The sequence below is a fragment of the Cervus elaphus genome, chromosome 5, assembly GCF_910594005.1.
Source record: "Cervus elaphus chromosome 5, mCerEla1.1, whole genome shotgun sequence".
Classification (NCBI taxonomy): domain Eukaryota; kingdom Metazoa; phylum Chordata; class Mammalia; order Artiodactyla; family Cervidae; genus Cervus; species Cervus elaphus.
In genome coordinates, this window is record NC_057819.1 from 18,679,499 (window position 1) to 18,703,958 (window position 24,460).

The 24,460-nt window shown below is 46.0% G+C and overlaps 1 protein-coding gene and 1 non-coding gene across 6 annotated transcripts in view; both read right to left on the reverse strand.

Moving 5' to 3' along the window:
• The window catches only part of CAMKK2 (calcium/calmodulin dependent protein kinase kinase 2), a 52,579-nt gene that overhangs the window by 23,754 nt on the left and 4,365 nt on the right, over positions 1-24,460 (reverse strand). For all 5 annotated transcript variants that reach the window (XM_043901893.1, XM_043901898.1, XM_043901894.1 and 2 more), the window contains exons 2-7: positions 10,238-10,752; positions 6,225-6,272; positions 5,482-5,535; positions 4,720-4,771; positions 2,386-2,519; positions 460-496 (exon numbers count right to left, since the gene is read on the reverse strand). In XM_043901893.1, the coding sequence (XP_043757828.1) occupies positions 460-496; positions 2,386-2,519; positions 4,720-4,771; positions 5,482-5,535; positions 6,225-6,272; positions 10,238-10,687 (775 nt within the window). In that variant the 5' untranslated portion in view covers positions 10,688-10,752. The remainder of the gene's footprint in view (positions 1-459; positions 497-2,385; positions 2,520-4,719; positions 4,772-5,481; positions 5,536-6,224; positions 6,273-10,237; positions 10,753-24,460) is intronic.
• On the reverse strand, positions 12,669-12,741 carry TRNAG-CCC. The gene has a single exon. It is a non-coding gene; the product is annotated as a tRNA-Gly (tRNA).

Consider the following 24,460-nt stretch of genomic DNA (forward strand, 5'->3'; position numbering starts at 1 on the left):
TAGTTGCCAGTGCATGCCAAATTCAAGTTTACTTTGGGGAACATTCTGGAATTTTTTCTTTGTAATATTTTTGATCCACAGGTGGTTGAATCTGCAGATGCAGAACCTGCAGACACAGAAGGCCAACTATAGTTGTTGACTGGCTGTTTTCCCTGATCAGAACACCAGCTTCATCTTTCTTACTCATCATTGCATCCTTAGTGCCTAGAATGGTACCCAGCACACAGTAGGTACTCAACAGATATCAGAAGACAGATGAACAGGACACCCAGATAAAGTCCCAGCAAGAACTCCTTTCCACCTCCTGCTTTAAATCTAGGGTGCAGCCTTCTGTGTGGGGCCCGCTGGAGCAGAAAAGGGTGGGAGATACCAGGCGCAGGGGCTGGATGGAGAGTACCCCTGGGCTTTGGGAGGCGTAGCTGCCCGAGCAAGGGTGGCAGAAGGCAAGAGCTCTCTTACCCATGTACAGATGGTCCTCATTGGGGTCATCCAAGACCTGTTGGCACAGCCGCATGGAACAGGCCGGAGATGAGGAGCAGGGGAGAGGAAGAGAGAGAAAAAAAAGACATGAGCAGGGAGGAAGCAGCATCCACATGACTGCACTTGCCAACGGGAGGGCTGCGCTTTCCACTGTTTTTCCCAGTTAAGATGAAGGGCACAGGAAAGTGTGATCCAAATGGCCATCTGGAAAAGAAGCGCTTTCTAGCCCAATCTTCAAGGGTCCAAAGCACCCAGAAAGGAGGTTACATAAGGGAGGGGGCAGATTCCTCCCCTGGAAAATGTCTCAGCTTGAATAAGAATCCCACTGGATCGGCTGTCAGAATTGTCAAAATTCAAATTCTGTCCCCATCCCCCTGCCCTAGCAGGAAATGATGTCCTCTTGCCTGGAACTGCTGCAGTGCCTTTTCTCTCTTTCACAGCCTTCCTGTTTTCACCTTATCACAGTTTCTATCTTCCTCTCTTCAAAGGGCAGGCACCAGGTTGCATCCACCTCGGCTGCCTCCATGGTGCCCTGTACACGACTAGGGACCTAGCAGATGCTCAGGGAATGTCAATGAGTGAACGAACAGGCAAGCTGTCAGAGGGTCTTGTTGGCAGCCCACACACCACAAGGCATGAAGGAGAAAGGAGATCCCACCAAGACCCAACACACACACCAACCAAGCGCCCGTGGGTTTTCTCTAGGACGGCAACTCAAGCATCCACGGGTTGAAATTGTGAGTTTGTTGTGACAGATGGAGATGGCCTGCAACTGCCATCTCTCCTCTTGGGAAGAAACAAAGGCAGGCTCCTGATTACACTGATCCTCCCACCTCTTGACACGTCATACTCAACTTCTCCAGTCACCCAAGAGTCATAGGACAAGAACCCTGAGAAAGGGATGCACCCGAGGCAGAGGCGCGGGACAGCCAACCTGGAACCTCTAAGCCCTGCCCTTCCAGGAAAAGTCAGACCCAGGCACTTGCCTATCTAGAGTTCTGTTATTTTTCTTTTTAAAAAAATCACAGTAATGTATAGGATTATTGTTGATTTTAAATGAATTAAAAAATAATTTTTTAGCTTCTCAATTTTAAATCCTAATGTGATAAATATTAATAAATATAACCCCCATAAGCAAAGGTTTTTGCAACCTTCAATTATTTTTAAGAGCATGGGGTGGGAGGGAGGTTCAAGAGGGCGGGGACTTTATGTATATTCATGGTTGATTCACATTGTTGTATGTGAATACATACATTCATGAATACAAACATTCATGGTTGATTCACATTGTTGTATGGCAGAAGCCAATACAACATTGTAAAGCAATTCAGTTCAGTTCAGTCACTCAGTCGTGTTCGACTCTTTGTGACTGCATGGACTAAAGCAACTATCTTCCAATTAAAAATAAATTTTCAAAAAAATGCTTCAAAAAAAAAGAGCATAAAAAGGTCTGGAGACCAAAAAGCATGAGAAATGCTGATCTAGAGCAGTTTTATAAGTTTTATCAAAACATAGCCAGGCACATTTGTTTACAGGCAAACGGCTGCTTTTTTTTTTTTTTTCAAACGGCTGCTTTTATGCTACGACTATACACATTTGTGTAGTAGAAAAAGAACTAGCTCCAAAAAGATAAACGGGTAAAGGGCAAGTCTCAGTACTCCTCTGAGCCTCAATTCCTTCATCTGTAAAATGGGAGGAATAAATAGTCTAAGCAAGGGGCGAGGATTACACGCAATGACAGGGTGAAGGAGCCTGGAGAAGTAACCACCACTCAGCGCCGTGACAGGCTGCTGGATGTGACGTGGCTCTCCCTGGGAACCAGTGGTGTCGCACTTTGGTAATCACAGAGCCAAGGCTGGACCATCCCCCTTCCTCCCTCCCTCCTCCGTGTCCCCCTCATCTCACCTCCACCAGCTTCACTACGTTGGGGTGGTCCAGCTTCTTGAGGATGGCAATTTCCTGGTACACCTGCTCAATTGGGCCCCTGGGCAGGATGCAGCCCCCAGGGGCTGGTCGGGTACCTCGGGGAGGGGGGCGACCTGGAGGAAACATGAACCATCCCAGAGTCAGGACAAAGAGATTCCTCTGCAGCGGGGGACTGTAGGCAGGACAATTTTGGGGTGGGGGGGGTCAGTCTCAGAAAGACTGGAGTGGCTGATGCCACCAGGGGCTTTAATCAGCCTTCTTTTCATCTGTCTTCTCTGATGCTGGAAACTAATAAGGCTGGAGACCCAGTTCCCTTGCCCAGCCTTCAGTTAATTCTTCTCTTCCTGTCCCATGCTCCAGGTCACAGTGAGCATTAAAAGTTCACTGAGGTACAAGGAAAAGAAGTCTGGGGCCTAGTGGAGGAATCTCAACATTTCTCTGGGGCTCGGTATTCCCACTCCATAAGAGGAACAAAAATATTATCCCTTGCCTCCACAACTCACATGGAAATAGAGGAGATAAAAAAGTCAGGGATAGGAAAAGAAGTAAGAACTGATGAGAGGAAAAAAAAGAACTTGCTTGGCCCAGTAGTGACTGATAGTCAGAAGGTCACAATGATGGAAAGGTCCACAGTGAAAACACTTACAGTGCATATTACATGTAAGTGAAAAGTGAAAGTGAAAGTTGCTCAGTTGTCCAACTCTTTGGGATCCCATGGACTATACAGTCCATGGAATTCTCCAGGCCAGAATACTAGAATGGGTAACCTTTCCCTTCTTCAGGGGATCTTCCCAACCCAGGGATCGAACCCAGGTCTCCCACATTGCAGGTGGATCCTTTACTAGCTGAGCTACCAGGGAAGCCCTATTACATGTAAGTAAGGATCTAAATGTGACTAACAGAACCGAATGTAGATGTGTCAGCCTTGAAAAGTAAAAGCCGAGGTACAGGCATCAGAAGTGGGATGTGGACCAAGGAAAGGCAAGTTCAAAGGAAAGAAACCTGCTGCATCTGCTGGAACAAGAAGGAAAGTGACAATGGGAGTGACAACAAGGGAGCTGAACATCCTGGCATCACCTCATTGCCCAATTGGGAAGAGAGAGGAGAAAGGACTGGTTTAAGCTGTCCTCAGAGGAAGTCAGAAGTAAATGTCACAAATTAATAAATCAAGAAATAATGACATAAGGATATTATCTGGCTCAGAGTTCAGGTAAAGCAGGATCAGGGTCCTGGTAGTGACAGGGTGGGGTTGGGGGATTTACATTTATCTACTTTCTCTTTTTGGCTCAAGCAGACATTTTGCTCAGCTCCACTGGCAGGGAGCTTATGCTGGAGCCGCCTCTGATATGCTCACCTACACCCGATCACATGCAGCAATTACCAGCTCCTAAAAGAGCTAAAAGTGGTGGGTGGGGTGCCTATAGAGAGAGGGAGGAGTACAGCAAGAAATTTGTGACCTCCATTATACATCCTTCTGTTCTTTTATATGTTGTAGATATAACTGAAACACCTTATGGTAATTAAACTTTGTAAATTCAGCATTTTAAAATGTGTAATACAATGCTTTTTAGTACGTTCACAAGGTTCTGCAACCATCACCACTAAGTCCTGAACATTTTCAACGGCTCCCCACCCCCCCCAAAAAAAACAAACCCATATCTATCATCAGTCATATCCAACTCCCTCTTAACCCCGGGTTCTAGAAATCACTCATCTGCTTTCTGTCTCTGGATTTACCTATTCTGGACATTTCATGTAAGTGGAATCATACAATATATGGCCTTTCGTGTCTGGCTTCTTTCATTTAGTATGTTTTCAAAGTTATCTGTGTTGAGGTATATATCAGAATTTCTTCCCTTTTATGGCTAATACTCCATTGGCTAGACAGACCACCTTTTGTTTACTCATTCATCTGCTGACAGACATTTGGGATTGCTTATACATTCTGGCTAGTTTGAATCATGCTGCTATGAGCCTTCATGTATGAGCTGGTGTGATTGAGTGTTTTTAGTTCTCTTGGGTATATATGCCAGAGAGTAGCATTGTTGGGTCATATGGTAATAGTACGTTTAACTTTCTGAGGAACCGCCAGACTGTTTTCCTCTAACGGATTTGTTTTTACTTGAAACCTATATTCCTTTCATAAATGTTTTTACAAGAAAATGAATTTTAAAAAACCTCAGCCGGAGGCCCAGCACTGTCTTTGGGGAATCCACCCAGGGCACACTCTGCAGAGGACACCATTCAGTGAGTCTCCCCTGTCTTGCCCCAGCCTCTGCCCCTAAAAACAAAGGCCCTGGCCCGACAACTCACGTGGAAAGCCCGCCTGTCGGATCAGTTTCTTTTTGGACAGCACCTTCATTGCCTGTGGGAGAAAAGACCCCACATCCTGATTAAAATGGAGAGGAAGATGGAGGGAGAGTTCCTTCCACTCCTGAGCCTGCCCAAGCTCTCGGCGCATCAGCAGCCTTGGGACCATGTAGTGAGCACCTTGCCATTGGAATGGGTCAACTCCACGGGTTATGTGGAGGCTGGACTCTCGGGGTCCCTCTAGCCTAGAGGGTACTTCTAAGGTTCCAGATCAGCTCTCCCAGCTGGGAGACCACAAGCCCTGGGATTGGCTACCATTGAATCAAGACATGAGTGAGCTGGCGTGATGGGGAAGGGATATTTCATATGTGGAGAAACTGATGTTCAGCATTTAGGTCATTGCCCAAGGTCACACAACTGGCACATGGGAGAGTCAGGATATGAACCCACACTGGACTGATTCCAAAGCCTCAGAAACAAGGGCAATTTATCTCATGACCACTAAGTTCTTGGTGCTATGGAGGATGTAGAAAGGGCAGCCCAGAGAAAGGATATGAGATATTTGCTGAATTTATTCACTCAATCTTCCTGAGCCAATCACTTCACCTCCCCACTTCCCCACTTCCTTCCTAATGCACAAAATAAACATGACCTAAGAATAGAATAAGACAACAGCTAAGAAAACCTTCCAGAAAACCAAGTTCTGGATAGGAGGCCTTTTCTTTGGACAAGGAGGAGGGTCAGGAGGAAGATGTGGATACTCACGTAGTAGGTATTGTCATTTTCATTGTAGGCCAACTTGACCACGCCATACGAGCCCTGGAGAAAGGGAGAGGCCTGTGACACAGTATCTAGAAATTATGATCCACAAAATAAGGACCCTAATACAGAGGTGACAAACTGGTAGCCTACTGGCAAAATCTGCCCTGTATTGTGTTGGAACCCTGGTTTTTAGAATGTTTGAATTAATGGTCAACATTTAAAACACTTCAGATATAAAAATCCAGATTCTGATGTGGATATGGAGTCATAATCATTTCCATGTGCTAACAGTTTGCCACAGTCCTCACCACTCCCTACTGTATTATACTTAGCATGTTTTTTTCACTTATATTACCTCACTTGCTCTCTATTGGCATTTGAGTTTTTGAATTTTGATACTGTCCATTGATACTGTCCACTGATACTGTCCACTTGATACTTTTGATGCTGATGTAAAAGCAAAAACAGATATGAGAATACCTTAAGAAGGAAAAAAAAACCCAACACCAATGCTGGTGATACAGAATTACTCTGGAAGCTTTGTGAGCTTTTGTAGAAACACAGTCTGATGTAAAAATAAAACAAAATAAACCAAAACAAACGGATGGTTAACAACAAAACCCTCCCGCTCCCAGCCTGTTCTCCAGGGATTCCTCGCTCACTCCCAGTTCTAGTGGGGCAGAGCCACAGTATCCAAGACATCCTTGGTAGGTATGGAAAACCAGCCTGTCTCCTAGGATAGTTACCTTTCCAATCTCATCCTTCAGTGTGTACTGATTCAGCTGTACACAGTCCTGGAAAGTAAGTAGAAACGCAAAGAATATGAATTGTAAATTCGTAGCAAGATACATTTTTCACAAACAAATGCCTTAACCAGAATCCAAGTCAAAAAAGGGAACATTCCTAGCTCCCCAGAAGCATCTGCCATATGCTGGCCCCTGTCCAGGGTGACCATTATCCTGACTTCTAGCACCACAGTTGTTTTTGTTTTGGCCATGCCACGAAGCACGTGGGAGCTTAGTTCCCCAACCAGGGACTGAACTTGTGCCAGCTGGAAGTATGGAGCCTTAACCACTGGACCTCCAGAGAAGTCTCTACCAGCACAGTTTTTTTACATTATGAGAGTGTAATCATATAGTATGTACTCATTTAATACTCATTTTAAAGATTCTTCCCACTTTTCAAAAGTTCATTTTATTTACTTATTTTTTAAAAGTTAAGTTAAAATTAAACAATAATCCATAACTGTGCTATTCTGTAAAAAAAATGCAAAGTGATACAAGAGGAGAAAATCTGAATGGCGTTAGGGCAGAGAAAGGTTTCTTAACAGTTTCTGAAAGGGTCTCTTTTGTACAAAAAGTGAAAAATATAAAAGGAAACAAATGATAAATTGGATTTCAATCAAAATTAAGACTTTTGCTCTTTGAAACACTACTAAGAAAACAAAAGGCAAGCCACAGACTGAGAGAAATGAATTGGAATATATATTCAAAGGACTGGTAATCAGAATATATAAAGAACTCCTATAACTCATCAGTAAAAAAAAAAAAAAAGGCTAAAGATTTGATATTTCTCTAAAGAAGATACACAAATGATCAATAAGCACATGAGAAGATGCTCAGCATCATTACTCATCGGGGAAATGCAAATTAAAACCACATTCACCAAACTGGCTAAAGTGAAACAGACTAACCAAACCAAGTATTGTTAGAATGTAGGGCAAATGAAACTTTCAGAGGCTGGTGGTGGGAATTTAAGAGGTACAGCCTCTTTGGAAAACAGTTTGGCAAAACTTCTCAACAGGCATTTCCCATATGACCCAGGTGCTTACTCAAAAGAAAGGAAAACCCGTGTCTATGTAGAGACGGGTATACAAATGTTCACAACAGGTTTATTTGTAGTAATCAAAAACTGGAAACCATCCAGATGTCCATCAACAGGTAAATGGATAAGCCATGGTATATCCGTACAGTCCAATACTATTTAGCAATAAAAGGAACGAACTACTGGTATGTGCAAAAACATGGATAAATCACGAAAATCACTATGCCATGAAAGAAGCTAAGCAAAAAAAAAAAAAAAAGAGTACATACTAAATGATTCCACATATATAAAATTCCAGAACTTGAGAGCTAATCTATAATGATCAAAAGCAAGTCAGCGGGTACCTGGGAAAGGGGAAGTGGGGGAGGGATGTATTGCTGGGTGTGCTGGAAAGGTCTGGGATCTTGATAGGGGTGATGGTTTTACAGATGTATACATATCTCAGAACTGACCATACTGCACATCTGAAATATGTGCATTTTATCTCACTTCAATTATACCTCAGTAGAGTTAGGGGGAAAATGTTACATGATACAGGAAACTGGGAAGAGAAACATGATAGACAGCAAAACATCAACTGTTGCAGAGAAGCCCAACTTTCCCTTGAACCCCCTCCCAAGCCCCAATTCTATCCCTCTCCCCGAACCTTGATATCAGTTTGATGTATAAACTTCCAGGTCTTTTTCTGTGTACATGCACGCATACATGCACCTGCAGAAAATACAGAGTACTGTTTTGGGATGGGGTTGGGGGAGGCCTAAACAGTGTTACGCTAAATCAGCTCTCAACTTCCTTTAACTGGAGGTAGTTCCACGTCAGACCTGTATCTTTGACCTGGCCAGGTCAGGCCCACAGAGCTCTCCCCTAACTGGTGGGCTTTTTAGTCTGTTTCATGTTTCTCTCCAGTACTGTTTCATTCCCCCGAGTACTGAAGGGATGTGACAGGCAGAGGTGGGGCCCTGCAGAGCTGTCTTAGGGGGTCTCACTGCCTTTGAATCCAACCCCCACATACTGCTGAATTCATCTTCAAGAATCCACTCTGACCACATCAGCCCAGCTCTCTGTTGCTTCCAGGGTCAAGTCCTGACTTCATGGTCTGGCCTTCAGACCCTCAAAAGCTCTGACCTTGCAGAGATACCTAGTTGCCCACCAAATACCAGTCTCTCCTTTTTTCCTTATAACTGGAACACTGGGTGGCAACATCCCAGGCTGGAAAACTACATTTTCCAGCCTGTCTTACACCTAAGGTGGCCATGTCACTATGTTCTGGCTACTGTGAGACAGGCAGAAATTGCTGGGTAGAGTTTCCAAGAAAGAGGACTGACTCAGGAGGCAGACAGCGTATGCCTTTCTTCCCTGTTCATTCTTCTTGCCTGGAATGCAGCTGTGAAGGCTTGAGCCACAGCAGCCATCTTGACATCATGAGGTTTTAAGGCCCAAAGCAACAACAGAATCATCTCACCAATACCCAGTGCCTAGCCCTAAGCATTTATTTTACATGATAAATAAGCGTTATTGTGTTAAAGCCACAATTTGTTTCTCTAAGCTGATACAAACTGAAATTCTCCCTCCAACCTTGTTGCCACAGTGTTCCCCTTTGGGTTCCCACACTCTCACTAACTGAATCCCCAACCTATCCTGAATTCTATGGAAAAGAAATATGTTGGTGTACATAGCTGGTACTTAGCTGGATTATGGTAATCATACTTTTAAAACTAAAATATTAGAGGAAAGAGACTACCTCTGTCACCTAGGTGGCCTGTGGCCAGTTAATAAACTAGGAAATGAAACAAACAATAACAATTTAAGAATGGCCTTCTCCCTTGGGGTCTTTGCTCATGCTGTGCTCAGTCCCCTGCAGTGAACTCTCAGTGTGTACCCATCTCCAACTGAGAAAATTCTACCTAGCCCTCAGAAGGCAGTTAAATATCAGCTCCTTTAGAATGTCATTCCGGATTTCCAGCCTTCTCCCAGTTAAATTTATTCCTTCCTTCAACAAATATTTTTGAGCCACCATGCACCAGGCACCATGCCAGGTGCTAGGGACCCTGTGGTGAACAGGACTGTTCCTAACATCCTAGCTGGGGGCGGCAGGGGGACAGGCAATAAACAACTTAACAGACACACAGATAATCAGATGGTGACAAGTGCTATGAAGGACAGTCAACAGGACAGAGAGGGGCTGAAGGCTGCTTAGAGGGGGTGTCTGAGAGGCCTTTCCAAGGAGGTGACAGCTGAGTTGAGATTTGGAAGCCAGATGGAGATGGCCTTAAAGAGATTTGCAGGAGGGAGAGGTTTCAATCAGAGGGCACAAGAAGGTAAAAGCCTAAGGGAGCGAATGAGCTTGGACATCTGAGGAAGACAAAGAAGTGGGTAAGGTTGGAGCCCTGAGTTGGCAGTACAAAGGTAGGAGTTGGGGCAGGAGGTGGGGTAGGGGTGGATCAGGCCCTGTGAACCAGCTGGGGATCTGAGTTTCAACCTACCTCTCAGAAGTTTATGGTAAAAATCATGGGAGAAGGGCACTTACAGTGCCGGGGACTCTCACTGACCCATCAGCCCCATTTCAGAGTCCCTGGCACAACTTCTAACTGCCATCATGAGGGTCTCTTTGCTAGAGGCTCTCTCTGGCCGGGAGATGCTCTGTCCAGGGACTGCCAGCAGCTGGTGTAAAAGGCCCAGCTCCCTCGCCCTCAAGTGGAATAAGCCTGGGGCTCCTGTCCTACACTGTCCCACAGGGCTGCCCAGAGTGGGGGGGGGCCTAGTTGTCCACAGTGGTAACTGGCTCCATCATGTATGTTTTATTGACATCTCTCTGGGTTTCCTAGGGTAGCCTTTCCAATCAACTGGTTGCACCGGGATCCTTCTGGGGGACCCCAGCCCAAGGCAGAGACAATCCGGGTGCAGGGTTGGGCGCCAGGGGCCGCTGCTCACGCACCTGCATCCCAGTGATGGAGACGTGGTGTGACTCCACCGTGGGGCGCCGGGGCAGCCGCGGCGAGGACTGCGGGGAGCCCACTGGCGAGTGGGGCAGCGCGGGGCAGACGCAGCGCCCATTGGCATCCAGCAGGGACCGCTCCTGCAGAGAGAGCTTGCGACTGGAGAGGTGGGGCCGGGCCTGAGACCCAGAGGTGTCAAGGGTGATCTCTCCGCCATGGGCCTGCAGGGGCTGGTCCCGGGGCAGGCCGTGGTCCCCGGCGCAGGCGGGCTCACACTCGGTGACCACGATGAAGGACTCCATGCCCAGGCGGATGCTCAGGGAGGAGAGGCCCCGCAGGGCCTCACAGGGCTTCTGACCTTCGCTGCTGCTGCTGCTGCCCCCGCCCCCCAGCTCATCCTGGGGGGCGGCCCGGTCGCTGCTGGGCTGGCTAGAGACGCATGATGACATGGTGCATGTGCAGACCTCCTGCGACACAGATGTGCCCGGGCACTCCCATCCGGCAGCAGCGCCACCTGCAGGGAGAGGAAGGGTCAGCAGCCCCCACCCTGGGCAGCAGGGCTAGCCACCAGGGGTCTCTCCTGCCGGCCCAGGCCCATACCTCATTACTGCTTTGAGTTGACATCCTTAAAAAAAAAAAAAAAAGCTTAAAAAACTGTGTGATCATATATCTTTTGAGTCTATATAGAAGAGCTTAGGACACTTTTCCTCAATGTATCCTTTTTTTTTTCCATGTATAGGTGATTTACACAGCAGTTGCATTAGTTACTGCTGTACGCAAAAGTGGTTCAGTTATATATTGTATACATTCTTTTTTATATTCTTTTCCATTATGATCTATTGTGCATGCTAAGTCACTTTGGTTGTGTCCGACTCTTTGAGACCCCCATGGACTACAGACTGCCAGGTTCCTCTGTCCAGAGAATTTTCCAAGCAAGAATACTGAAGTGGGTTGCCATAATCTCCTCCAGGGTATCTTCTTGACCCAGGGATCAAACCTGTGTCTCCTGCATTGACAGGCGGGCTCTCTGTCACCTGGGAAGCCCTAAGACTTATCACAGAATACTGAATCTAGTTCCTGGGCTATACAGTAGGCCCTTGTTTTACATTTCCTTATTTTAAAAGCTCCTCTTCACACAAAACAAGAATCCCAAATTCAATTCCTGTAGAAACCAAATACGAGAAAACGCCAACATTGAGCACCCACACCCCTTACAGAGGTGGCAGCTACTTCTAGTTCAAGCCAATTGCTGTTAATCAAGGACTGGAGCCTAGAATTGTCTGGTTACCTCCTCACCTCTCTCTCTCTTTTTTTTTTTTTAGAGAAGCTCTAAAGCCAGGATGTTAAATGAGATCTCTTTTTTTGTTTGTTTGTTTAAATCAGCAGTTATTTTAAATATTTTAAAAACTTGGGTAGGTGAAATGAAACACTTTTGCATGGTGACCTCTAGGCTGCATCATTTCACAACAGCAATGATTCAGACAGCACTTTACAGTTTATAAAATATCTTCCACACATCAGGATAATTTCACAGGCACTCTACGTTGTTGGTTTGCCATTATAACCTCATTTTGTAAATGGGGAGACTGCGGCTCAAGAAAGGGAGAGGGATTTGTCCAGGTCTCCTAATGTGAAGACCATGCACACAGGAGTCCAGTCGCCCGGCCTGATCTCAGGCCAACAATTCTCAGCTGAGGAGTGAGGGGTCAGGGGTCATACCAGAGGAAGAACAGGTGCTCAGAGAGTATGTGAGCCTGGGTGATTTGGTTGTGTGAGGAGTCAGGCTCCACATACCTATGATCTAATGTTCCCCTAGTTCAGCCCCCAACTAGTACCTGCAAGATGAAAGGCAAACATGAGGTTAAAAACGAAAAATGTTAATATAAAATAGCTTGGTGGTTCCTCAAAAGATTAAACAGAGAATTACCATATGACCAAACAATTCTGTTCCTAGGTATGTACCCAAATAGCTTTACTCACAACAGCCAAAAGGGAAAAAAAACAACCTACACATCCACTGACAGATGAATGGATAAGCAAATACTGGTCTGTCTACACAATGGAATATGACTAAAAAGGAACCTCAAAAACATGACGCTAAGGGGAAGGTGCCTGATACAAAAGATTACACGTGCATGATTCTATATATGAAGTTTTTAGAACAGGCAAATCCATACAGACAGGGAGTAGATTAGCGGTTGCCTAGGAGTAGGGAGGTGTTGGGGGAAATGGGGAGTGACTGCCAGTGGGTATGGGGTCTCCTTTGGGGGTGATGAAAATATTTTGGACCTAGACAGAGGTGATGGTTGCCCAACACTGTGAATGGACTAAATGCCACTGAATTGTATATTTTTTTAAACTATTTTTTATTTTAATAATTAATTATTTATTTGGCTGCAGCAGGTCTTTTTTGCAGCATGCAGGATCTAGTTCCCTGACCAGGGATCGAACCCGGGCCCCCTGCATTGGGAGAGCAGAGTCTTAGCCACTAGACCAGCAGGGAAGTCCCTGAATTGTACATTTTTTAAAAATTAATTTTATGTTACATGAATTTAGGAAAAAAAAAAAAAAAAGATTGACACTCCCTCAGACTGTCAATTCCTTCTGTCTCTGGGACAGAATATTAACCTTTGGTTCGTATGTTTGACAAATTCTGCTGGACAAATGTCACAGGTACCACCCGAATTCAGGAAGTACATCCACAGACGGCAGCTCCACACTGATCACCCGTGTCACGGAGGTGCCAGGAAAACAGTGGGGACTGAGGAGAGAGATTTTATGAATGAATACAATGATATCTCTTTAAGACACTGGGTGACAGTGGTGGTGGGTCGTGGAGAAGAAAGTACAGATGGGAGCAGAAAGCCAGTGCTTCCTGGAGGGCCTGGCTGAAGCCAGAGAAATGCCACCTTCTCTTTTGGGACAGCCCTGTGAGAGGTATTTATGAATAGCATCTATGTATGCAATCTGGACCATGACTGGACAGATGGGGGTCCCTTGGAGAGCAGGAAAAGACCACTGGGAGAGGCATTAAGGAAATAAAAACAGCATCCCAGCCCAGACACGGCATGATTTATGAACCCACAGGGTTCAGTGTAAAGGAATGACAAAGTACCCAATCATGTGACAAGATGCTCAGCCTCAGTTACAGTAAGAGAAGTGCAAATTCAAACTACAAGGAGAGCCTCCCTGGTGGTCCACTGGTTAAGAGTCTGCCTTGCAATGCCGGGGACACTGGTTCGATCCCTGGTCGAGGAAGACCCCACATGCTGTGGGGCAACTGAGTCCATGCATCACAGCTACTGAGCCCACGCTCTGGAGGCCATGAGCCACGACTGCCGAAGCCTGTGTGCCCTGGAGCTCGTGCTGTGCAACAAGAGAAGCCACCAAAATGAGAAGCCTCAGCAATGCAACTAGAGAGTAGCCCCTGCTCACCACAACTAGGCATGCTCACATGCAGCAACGAAGACCCAGCACTGCCCAAAATAAATAAACTACAAGGAAATGGTTTGGTGGGTCATCAAAAAGTTAACTGTAGGATTAGCATTTGACTCAGCAATTCCATATATATGTGTGTGTATGTGTGTGTATATATATATATGTATATACACACACATACACACACCCCAAAAAATTGCAAGCAAGGATTCAAACAGAAACTTATACACCCATGTTCATAGCAGCATTATTCACAATAGCCAAAAGCTAGAAACATCTCAAGGGTCTATCAGTGGAAGAATGGATAAACAGAATGTGGTTTGTTTAGACAATAAAATATCATTCAGTGATAAAAGGAGTAACATTCTGACACATTCTATAACATGGATGAGCCTTGGAAACATGCTAAGTGAAACAAACCAAACATTTAAAAAGTCAAATACTATACATCACTTAGATAACAGGCAAGTTCAGAGAGACAGGAAGTTTAGAATAGAGGTTACCAGAGACTAGGGGAGAGGGAAACAGGGAGTCATTGCTTAAGAGGTACAGAGTTTCTGTTTGGAGTGAAGAAAAAGTTCAGGATATGGATTAGCAGTGATGGCTGCACAACATTCTGAATGTAAACAGGACCACTGAATTGTACACCTGAAAGTGGTTAAAATGGTAAATTTTATGTTATATATATTTTACCAAAATTAAGAAAATAATAATAAAGCTACAATAAAATACCTTTTTTCCAACTATCAGACTGGCAAAGACAAAAAATATAGTATCAGCACTTTTTTTCATGGGGAGGATGATCAATCCTAGAGGCAACCAACCCTGAATATTCATTGGAAGGACTGATGCTAAAACTGAAACTCCAATACTTTGGCACCATCTGAAATGAAGAATCAACTCTTTGGAAAAGACCCTGATGCTGGAAAAGACTGAAGGCAAAAGGAGAAAGAAGCAGCAGAGGATGAGATAGTTGGATGGCATCACTGACTCAATGGACATGACTTTGAGCAAGCTCTGGGAGATGGTAAGGGATGGGGAAGCCTGGCATGCTGGCGTGCTGCAGTCCATGGGGTCACAAAGAGTCAGACATGACTGAGCGACTGAACAACAACAAATGAACTAGTAGCATCCTTATGAAGGGAAATTCACCATTATCTAATAAAATTCCAAATGCACATACCTTGACTTAGCAATTCTGTACCTGAGTATTTAGCCTATAAGCAATCTCACATATAAAAAATGATATATGTACAAGATTATGTTTGTAGTGTGGTTTGAAATGACTATCCATGGTGGACTGAGTAAATAAAATGAGATGCATGTAGCCCAGGAGAAAATCATGCATTTATTTTAAAAGAGATGACTCCATACATCCTAATATGAATTAGCTCCAAGACATACTGTTACATGGGAAAAAACCAAGGCACTAGCATGTTGCTGTTGGCACAACGGGAAAGGACCATACATCCGTACATAATTGAGTATGCACAGCATATTTCTGAAAAGATACACAAGAAAATGATAACAGTGGCCTCAAGAGAAGACAACTGGTTTGCAGAAGTCGGTGGGTGGGGAAGGGCAGGGTGGGAGGGACTAAATTTTCACTGTATTTACTTTTAATCCTATAAAAGTAAGTATGCAAATAGTAACTATTCAGAAATGAATTTTTAAAAGAAAGTAACTGTAACCACAAGAGGAATTAGGATGATCAGGCCTGACTGCAGGAGCAGTTGGAGGAGGAAACAGTTGACCCTGTCTCCTAACCTTCTGTCCCACTCTGGCTGTATCTGAGAAAAAAATCATTAAATGGGTCCCCTGTCTTGGCTTTCTCTTCAGTGAAAGAACACAACCTGAGTTCAATGTTCTGCATAGTCCCAGTTGCTGTTACTTTACATATCCTTTTTATCATCCTTATTTCCCAGGAGTGGAAAAGCAGAGCCCCTGAAGTTTGACTGCCTGGGGTTGCAGCCTCGGTTTTCTTACCTATAAAATGGGCACTCACCCAAGTCATGAGGATTAACTGAGCTAAGAACTCAATATTCATGTTTGGTGCATGCTTAAAGTGCTCAAAAACCTCCTCTTCCAACAAAAACCTATTGAATGCCCACGACCTGCCAGGCTGTGTTCCAGAATGTTCTTCCTCCTGTGTGTGTGCTGTAGCCTTGGCATCGAGGACCTGCCTCCCCTCCACAGGCCCGTCCTCCTTCCCAGGACCACTTCTGACAGGGCTGCAGAGTTCCTGAAAAGAAAACTAGTCCGGCAGCACCTGAGAAAATTAATGGAGAATTTTTTTTTCTTGCCAACAGGAAAACAATTGCTTATCGATCGCCACTCCAGGCCAAGGACACCAAGCCATCCACTCCCGGCAAAGCTGCTTTTAATCAGTCTCCGTGACAAGCTAGTGTCTGGCCTGTGCCTTGGCCCTTGAGGCCTGGAGGAAAAAGAAGGGGGGAAAATGCACCTGCTGGGGCAGGGGCAGCAGTTGGGATGGAAGAGGGGACCTCTGTGCTGGAGGGACAGGTGTGTCCAGGTCTCAAGAAAGAGCCCCAAGGGACACAAACCTCAGTGCCTCAAAGCCACCTGGAGGCCACTCACTGGGTCTGCAGCAAGGCCTGGCAGGCAAGGCCTTGGCCATTCAGCACCACTGACCCCATAGAGTCTAAGCCAGAGTCTGATTGGTTTTAAGGTCACATATCCTCTGAGGTCACAGCCTTTAAAGGAGCTGATGAAAGGTACCAACACTCTGGGGGTGGTGGGGCGGGGATTCACACAAAAGACAATGGTTTGCGTTATAACAGCTACATTCAACTGAGCACTTCTTTACCAATTACGGTTAAGGCTCTGTCTAGGTTATCATTTAATCCTCACAGGCCCTCTGAGAGAGGGACAGCTAAGCATTTGATTTTGGGTGGCGGAGGGAAGGGCTGAGGTTTGACAAAATTCCAGAAGTCCCCTCCTTGAGCCTCCTGCCCAATCCACGGGTCCTGCCCCAGGCCCTGAAGCCTCCCTACCGCCCTTGGCTGGCAAGCCCTCTCTCCCCTCCCTCCCCTCTCACAGGTGGCTCAAACAGAGGACCAGAACCTTCCTGGAGCAGATGGACGGGGCTCCAGGCCAGGATGAAGGGAACGCTCCTTCCTCTGCCAGGAAGCCAAGTGTACGGGCCTCCAGGAAACGCGCTCCCGTTTCCTGGGGGCAGTTTCCAACCTGCCCTGCTCAGCACAGTACGTAGCCAGAGAGCGAGCCAGGGATATGCCCTGACCCATGTCACAGGGTCCTCTGCAGGCTCCCCTGAGGTCCCAGCAGACACCCCGAGACAAGAGAGGGGCCCAAAAATAGCTGTGCGGATGCTGCCAAGGCCAGAGACGACGTCCTCCCTGGGATAACAGGCTTGGCCAGCCACATCCTCTCTCACCTGAGGAAACTGAGGCCTAGGGAAGTCCAAAAGGAAATTCACTCATCCATTCCTTCCTTCAACAAGAAACTACTGGGGACTTACTATGTGCCAGATAAACAGAATAAAAGTAATTTCTGAAAAACAGGCGCACAAGTGACTCTATAAGCACAAGCTGTAGGAGAAAACCAGGATAACATCAAAGAGAACAACACAGGGACCTGGGGAGGGGGGCGGTCTGAGTGGGAGGGTCTGGGTCAAGAGAGGCCTCACTTGGGGCAGTTATATTTAAACTGAGACCAACAGGGTGAGTTGGTGCTAAGAGGGCAGCAACTTGTTCCAGGAGGAGAAAAGAGCTTCTGAGAAAGCCCTGCACCAGGAAAGAGGTGGGAGAGGGGAGGAAACAGAAAGAAGACCCCTGGAACTGAATGGGGTCGGAGGACAGTGGGCAGCTGGAGGGGCCAGAGCACAAGATTTTTGTCGGAAGCTGAGAGGAGCAGGAGGGGTGGCCCAGGCAAAGCCACAGAGGCCCCACTCGGCACCTGTTATGGGTTATGGAATTGTGTCCCCCCAAAAAGATATGCCAGAGTCCTAATGCAATATGACTTCTGTCCTTAAGAAAAGGGGGAAATCTGGACAGACCCACACCACATGGAGAACACCATGAGAATGTGAAGGTAGAGACTGGGGTCCTGCACCTACAAGTCAAGGAACGCTCAAGACTGCCAACAGCCACCAGACATCAGAAGAGAGACAAGGAACAGATTCTCCTTCATGGCCCTGGGAAGAACCAGCCCTACAACACCTCCATCTGGGACTTCAGGCCTCTGGGACTTTCAGCCTCCGGAACCTCCGGCCTCTCAGACTTCTGGCCTCCAGGACTGTGAGATAATGCATTTCTGTCGTTGAAGCTGCCCAGTTTGTGGTACTCTGTCATGGCAATCCTAGCAAACTAACACAGCTCCCCACCCAATCACACAAGCCTGCTGCCCCAGAGGCCACGATGCAGAGGGTGTCTCCCAGAACTTAAGGGGGAGACCTGGGGGGCTCGGCTGTAGCAGCTGATGCAATGCTGAGACTTGATGTCAGCTGGAATATTCCAGATTCTGGGCCTTGGCCCAACCAAGCAGTCTTTATCAGACTCAGTGACACACTCTTAAAACTGTCTCTCCTTGTATAGTCTTTAGTTTGGAGGCATTGAAACTGATCGTTTCCCCCAGAGACAAGGGTCCTTCCTTGACAGAGGACATGAGGGATGGTGCTGGGTTTTTTTTTTTTTTCTTTCTTTAATCTATAATTTATTTATTTATTTTTGGCTGCGCTGTGCAGCTTGCAGGATCTTAGTTCCCCGACCAGGGACTGAACCAGGGCCCTGGGCAGTGAAAGTGCAGAGCCCTAACCACTGGACCACCAGGGAATGTGGAAGTGCTGGCTTTGGAGTGAACAGACTCCATCCCCATCACAGTCCCTAGAGCCAAAAGTCCCTCTCGTGGGATGGCTGGCCACCCGATATATTTTGCTTGGCCTACACTATGTTTAAAACTATTTGAATGAGATGCCAATATTTCAGAGCCAGGAGATTTCAGATAAAAAATCAAAATGTCCAGTCTCTTGAAAAACTGAACACTGACAGCACTAGGCCTGAATTCTTTCCTGGCAACAACTCCCTGTAGCTTTGGACAGTAGACTCACTGGTTTGCATACCACAGTCCTCACTGCTCCCCCTTGGCTTCCCAACGCCAAGGACAGGCTGAGTGCCATGTTACCCATCCTCCTTCTATTCCACCTCTCATCACCTATCTCACCCCTACAGGCCCTACTCTGAGATGCATTGGGCCTTAGTGCTATAAAGGGCACACGTCAGTGATCACCTATTCCAATCATTTCATTTCACCAATGAGAAAAGGAAGGCTCAGACAGATTTACTGATTTGTCCAAAGTTACGCAGTAGTTCCAAGCAGGGCTAAAACTGATTGAGTTTTTCAGAAAGGGGCTAAAAATGACAGGTACAGCCTTGCAATGTCCACATATTGTGTCCAGAAGGAAGTCCAGGCTGAGCCAAAATCTCTAACAAAGAGGGATATCTAAGCCCATTCCTCTGCCTCCCTGACACTCCAACCTGTGTGAGAAGTGAGAATGTGAAGGTGTGGTGTCTTACAATGCTCGGGAAGATGTGCACGGGCACAGAGATGTCAGTGTGACTTAACTTGTGAGAGCGTTGCCTTTCCCTTTCTTGTTTATTGGACTCCAGGACCTAGAACTTTCTAGAACACTGCCAGCACTCAATAAATACTGGCGAGAGGTCACTGTTTATTTTATTCATCCCAAGACCACTCAGAAGGTCAGACGCTTTCTTTAGCTGGCCTTGAATCCATCCAAGTTCCTTTAGTATGATAACATACATGATAACAGTATGAGTCACGTCTGGAACCGATCCTTGTGTGTCAAAGGGGACTCCATGGAGCTGGCCGTGCTGTCTGGTCAACTGGGCATCAACTGCTCTATTCAAGTGATTGTTTCAAGAGTGGATGTGTGACCCAAGTCAGTCTACTAGTCTTATTCTAGGATTTTATGGAAGTATTAAGAATGTCTCTTTCTGTGGAACACAGAGCAATGAAGATGTACTTCTAGAGTTACCTGGGGCTTGAAGAACCCTTCCTTAGAATGAAGCTGACAGAGAGAGGAGAGAGACAGAAAAGAATTAAAGATGGAGACATTGTGTGGGCACCTGGATCCAGCCCTGCCTGAAGCCCATGTATCCCTAGGAGTTCTTAATCTACATGAGCCAATAATTCCCATTTATTGCATAAGCTAGTTTGCAGTTGGTTTTCTGACATTTACAACCAAAAGTCCTAACAGACAAATGATACAGAGTTGATTGACAGAAAAGCTTCTCCACTAAGCTTCCTGACAGATGATCAGTTCCCTACACTTTAAGGCTCCCAACCAGGCCAAACTGCCAAGCAGCTGAAACCCCTGACAGCCTTCACATTGACAGTTTGGCAGACATCAACATTTTCAAATTGCTTTAAAAATTTTTTTTTAATTTTAACAGGGGAAAAAAAAATCAAAAACAGGGAAGGAAAGGGCTTATCAACAGGATGGAATGAAGGGAAGAAACTGACTAGTATTTTTAACACAAGAATCAACAGGTTGAGAAAGTAGCATTGACATATAACAGAGGGAGCTATATAACAGAGGGAACTCAGCCTGCCACTCTGTGATGACCTAGAGGCGTGGGAAGTGGGGAGAGGAGGGAGACTCAAGAGGGAGGGGATATATACAGAATTACGGCTCATTCACGTTGTTGTAGGCAGATACCAACACAACATTGTAAAGCAATTTTCTTCCAATTAAAATATTTTTTTTAATGACATCACTATAGCAGCAACCATAGTAGTTGTAGATGCAATAACAGTGATAACTAGTCTATAGTGCTGGCCGAGTGGCAGGCGCTACACCATGATACACCATGCATGTATCATCTCATTTAACCATCACAACGACCTTATGAGTTAGGTACTATTATCATGCTTACCTCACCGATAAGGAAAACTGAAACACAGAATCTGAGTGTCCTGTACCAAATCACACAGTGAATTGGGAAAGTACAGGTGTGAAATCAAAGGCTCCCAGAGAGAGGGGGTAGCATTTGTGATCAAGGGCACAGTTCTTCTCCTTAGCTGGTAACCTTGAGGATAACAATGTCGACCTCACCTACCACCACACAGGTCCCTGCACACAGCAAGTGCTCCCTAAATAGAAGTTGTTGCCAAGAAAGCACTTCAGTGGCTATCAAGTTCAAGCCCCCTTAATTTATATTAAAATAATTTTTTTCTAATCACACTATGCTAACTTAACTCTTTCCATCTTCCCTTCTAATTCTTATCCATATGCATCACTTTTTACAAAATTAAAAGCAGTGTTCCTATAACTTCGCATCCTTGCTTATCTGTGTCAAGAATTTTGCACACGCTCTCACAGCTTTCATAATCAACACACTAGGGCTACAAAAGTAGTGGTTGAGACCAGGGAGATGAGATGACCTCTCCTAGGCAGCCCAGCAGGTCCAGGCTAGGCCAGGGTATGACCCCTGACCCCTGCAGTGTCCCCTTCTGCCCTGGATGCTGGCGGAGTAAGAACCTCCACTGTCTTAAGAGTTTCTAGACAACTACTGTTAGGTCAATAAGGAAGTATCACAGAAAGAGAGAGCATCCCCCATCTCTTGCCAGGTACCTAAGGCCAGGTGTGTGCAGATGGTCCTTGCCTTGAAGAGCATGAATGAATGGGTGAGTGTGGGTGTGGATGTTGAGGGTATTTAGAAAGGTGAGGTCCATCTTACTTCCTCTTACTTCCTCTTCTCCCACTGAATCCCTCCCAGTCTTTCACTGAACCTAAGGAAGAAGTGCAGCAGTTCATGGGGTCCCAAAGAGTTGGACATGACTAACCGACAACAAGGAAGAAGTGGGAAACAATTGAAATTTCAATTTGTAATGAAAAGAAAAAGACTTGACTCCACCATTCTGCAGCTTGACAAATCAGAGGGAGGGGGCCGACTGGGAATCTACAGGCATCCAGGCCTCGCCCACCCACAGCCCTTCTCCCTTCCTCTTCCCTGCTGTTTGGAGGTGATGCTAAATCTAGCTTCCTCCCTTCCCAGCTTCCAGCACAAAGCAGCCCCAGCCAGGGGCAAAGAAGGGTTGGAAGCTGGCTCTGGGGGTCCAATCTTGTCCCCCACCCTTGAACCCAGAGGGCAGTAGAATTGTCTGGAAAAAATCTAAATACGATCTCTGCCAGAGGCCTTAATGGCAAAATCCCTAAGCGGCTTTAAAAACTCACAAGGGAGGTGTCCTTTCCTCCACACCCTGCCCCCCCCACCAAACCACTGGTTCCCCATTTAAACTTCTCCAACAGAGGCTTATCTCAGGCACCTCCCACTGTGTGCCTTCCCCACCCCCCCTCCCACTCACTTCCCACCCCATGCCCAAGCAGCAGGGGCAGAGGGGCAAGACCTCGGCCTCCCTCCCCAATTCCTTGGGGGACTATCAATGTCTCCTCTCCAGGTTGGAATTAGCATTTTTATCTCTGCAACCGCCATCCCTCAACTATTTACAGAAGCCAACAGGGATAAAAAGGGACAACATAAAAATAGTTGCTCAGCAGCTTTCTGGGGGTGAGGAGGGTAGGGGCACAACAGATCTTCCCATTTTCTTTCTTCCGTGCTTTTCAAAACGGAAAAATGCTAGAATTGTTCATCTTTTCCAAACCGATCCTCAACAGTTCCAGACTGCTCACTCAGGCACTCCTTAGGGACAAGGATCAAGTCCCAGCGTTCCTTGGTTCCCAGGACGGAGCTTGTCACCAGCCCCTCCCAAAAGTGTGGGTTCAGTGAAAGATCACCAGCACCCTGCTCTGCCCCATTTCTGCCCCGGGCCTCCTTCCAGCCTTCCAAAACCATAAGCCAGTCAACAATGCAATTTTTTTTTCCTCTATCCACTTTTTTTTCCCCTCTATCCTTAAAATGTTTCATAATTGAGGAGGAAAATTCAGCAGCAACACTACACACATGACTGAAACTGAAAACACTGGCAGCTAAAATAATTCCTTCCCTGTTTTGGTCACTAGCATCCCGCAGCAGGGAATGCCAGAGGTCTTTCCTGTGAAGTCAAACAGCGCTCCTTTTAAATATGCCCTTCTTTTTGGTTTTATCAAGGAAGGGATCCAATCAGGGAAGGAAGAAAAAGTAACCATTCAAAATCTTTTTTTTTTTTTTGAGAGCACAACCATTTGGAAATCATTTCCACACCATAATCTCCTGGGGAAGGTGGATTCCACTCCATGAGAACATGGGCAGCATTTGGCAGCATAAGGAGGCCAAGGGAGACACTAGTGCTCAGGATGAGAAGGTATGTCAGGAAACTATACAGATCTCAGGGGACTTCGGCCTTGATTTTCTCATCTGTAAAATGGAGCTGCAGCAACCTACCTAGAGGGTAGCTGTAGAGTCAATCTTCTAGAAAAGTGCCCAGCATACAACATGGCCCATAAGCAATGTTCTCTCTAAAAAGACTACGTTCTCCCTTCTTTGCACTCCACTTTTCCCAGCCATCATATAGGAGGGGTTGAGGAGCTGGAATTCTCTGGGTTTCCTTCCAGCTCACTGATCATACCACTCCATTTCCATGTTCTTGGTGGGCTTTCCTGGCAAAGCCATCAGGACCTGAGCTGACTCCATGCCTGGCCACAGGGTGCCAGCACCATCTGTCTGGTGAGGCTTTCTCTACTTTGTGGATTTCCTTACCTGGAAAACAATCTCACAATATGTATACCAATAAAATCACACAGGAACCTGCATTTAACACATCATGACTGAACTGAATGAAACTCAATAAAATCCAGGCTCTCCCTGAAAATCACACTGTGAGCTGACCTGGGAAGTGATGGGCTTAGACTGAAGCTAGGAGGGTGAAGTAAGAGAGTTTTGAAAAGTAAGGGAGTTTCCTTGTTCCAGGAAGCTGGTCTCCAGTTGATTTTGGAGAACCTTTCTTCCATCACTTTCTCCCTGCAAATAGAGTGACAAAGTAATGTCTTGTACCCAGAAGTTTATTAGTTGGGGGCTGCGGAGGCAAATGAAAGTACAAAGAAGTTTAAGAAGCTAAAGAAAGTACAAAGGCTTTAAGAAGCTCTTATGGGGCTTCCCTGGTGGTCCAGTGGATGGGAATCCACCTACCAATGATCCAGAAAGACTCTACATGCCACAGGGCAACTAAGCCACAACTACTGAGCGGGAGCTCTTGAGCCCATGCTCCACAATAAGAGAAGCCACCGCAGTGAGAAGCCCACACACCCCAACTAGAGAGCAGCCCCTGCTCACGGCAACGAGAGAAAGCCCAAGTGCAGCAATGAGGACCCAGCACAGCCAAAAATAAGTAAATTAATTAATTAAAATTTAAAAAAGAAGAAGCTCTTATGGCAGAAACAATACAAGTGTCAGTCAACAGATGAATGGATAAACAAAATATGGTGTATCCATACACAGATTATTCAGTCATAGAAAGAAAGCACTGATATATTCTACAACAAGGGTCAACCTTGAAAATATTATGTTCAATGAAAGCCAGACACAATAGGTCCTATATTCCTAACAGGTCAGTATATAACAAGCACAGCCTGAAGGAAGAAAAGTCAGTTCCAAAAGGGAAATGGCGATTTCCTCAACTTTCCAGTTAAGAAGGCACAGAAGTGAGGCCAAAGGCCACTGCAGCTCCATGGAGCCAGTGAAGCCCACATCTAGGTTATCTGGCCCGGTCCAAAGGGGAGGAGCTACCGGGAAAGCAAAACATCTGTGCAAAATAGCAAAACAAGGCCCTCTGACCCAAAGGAAAATCTG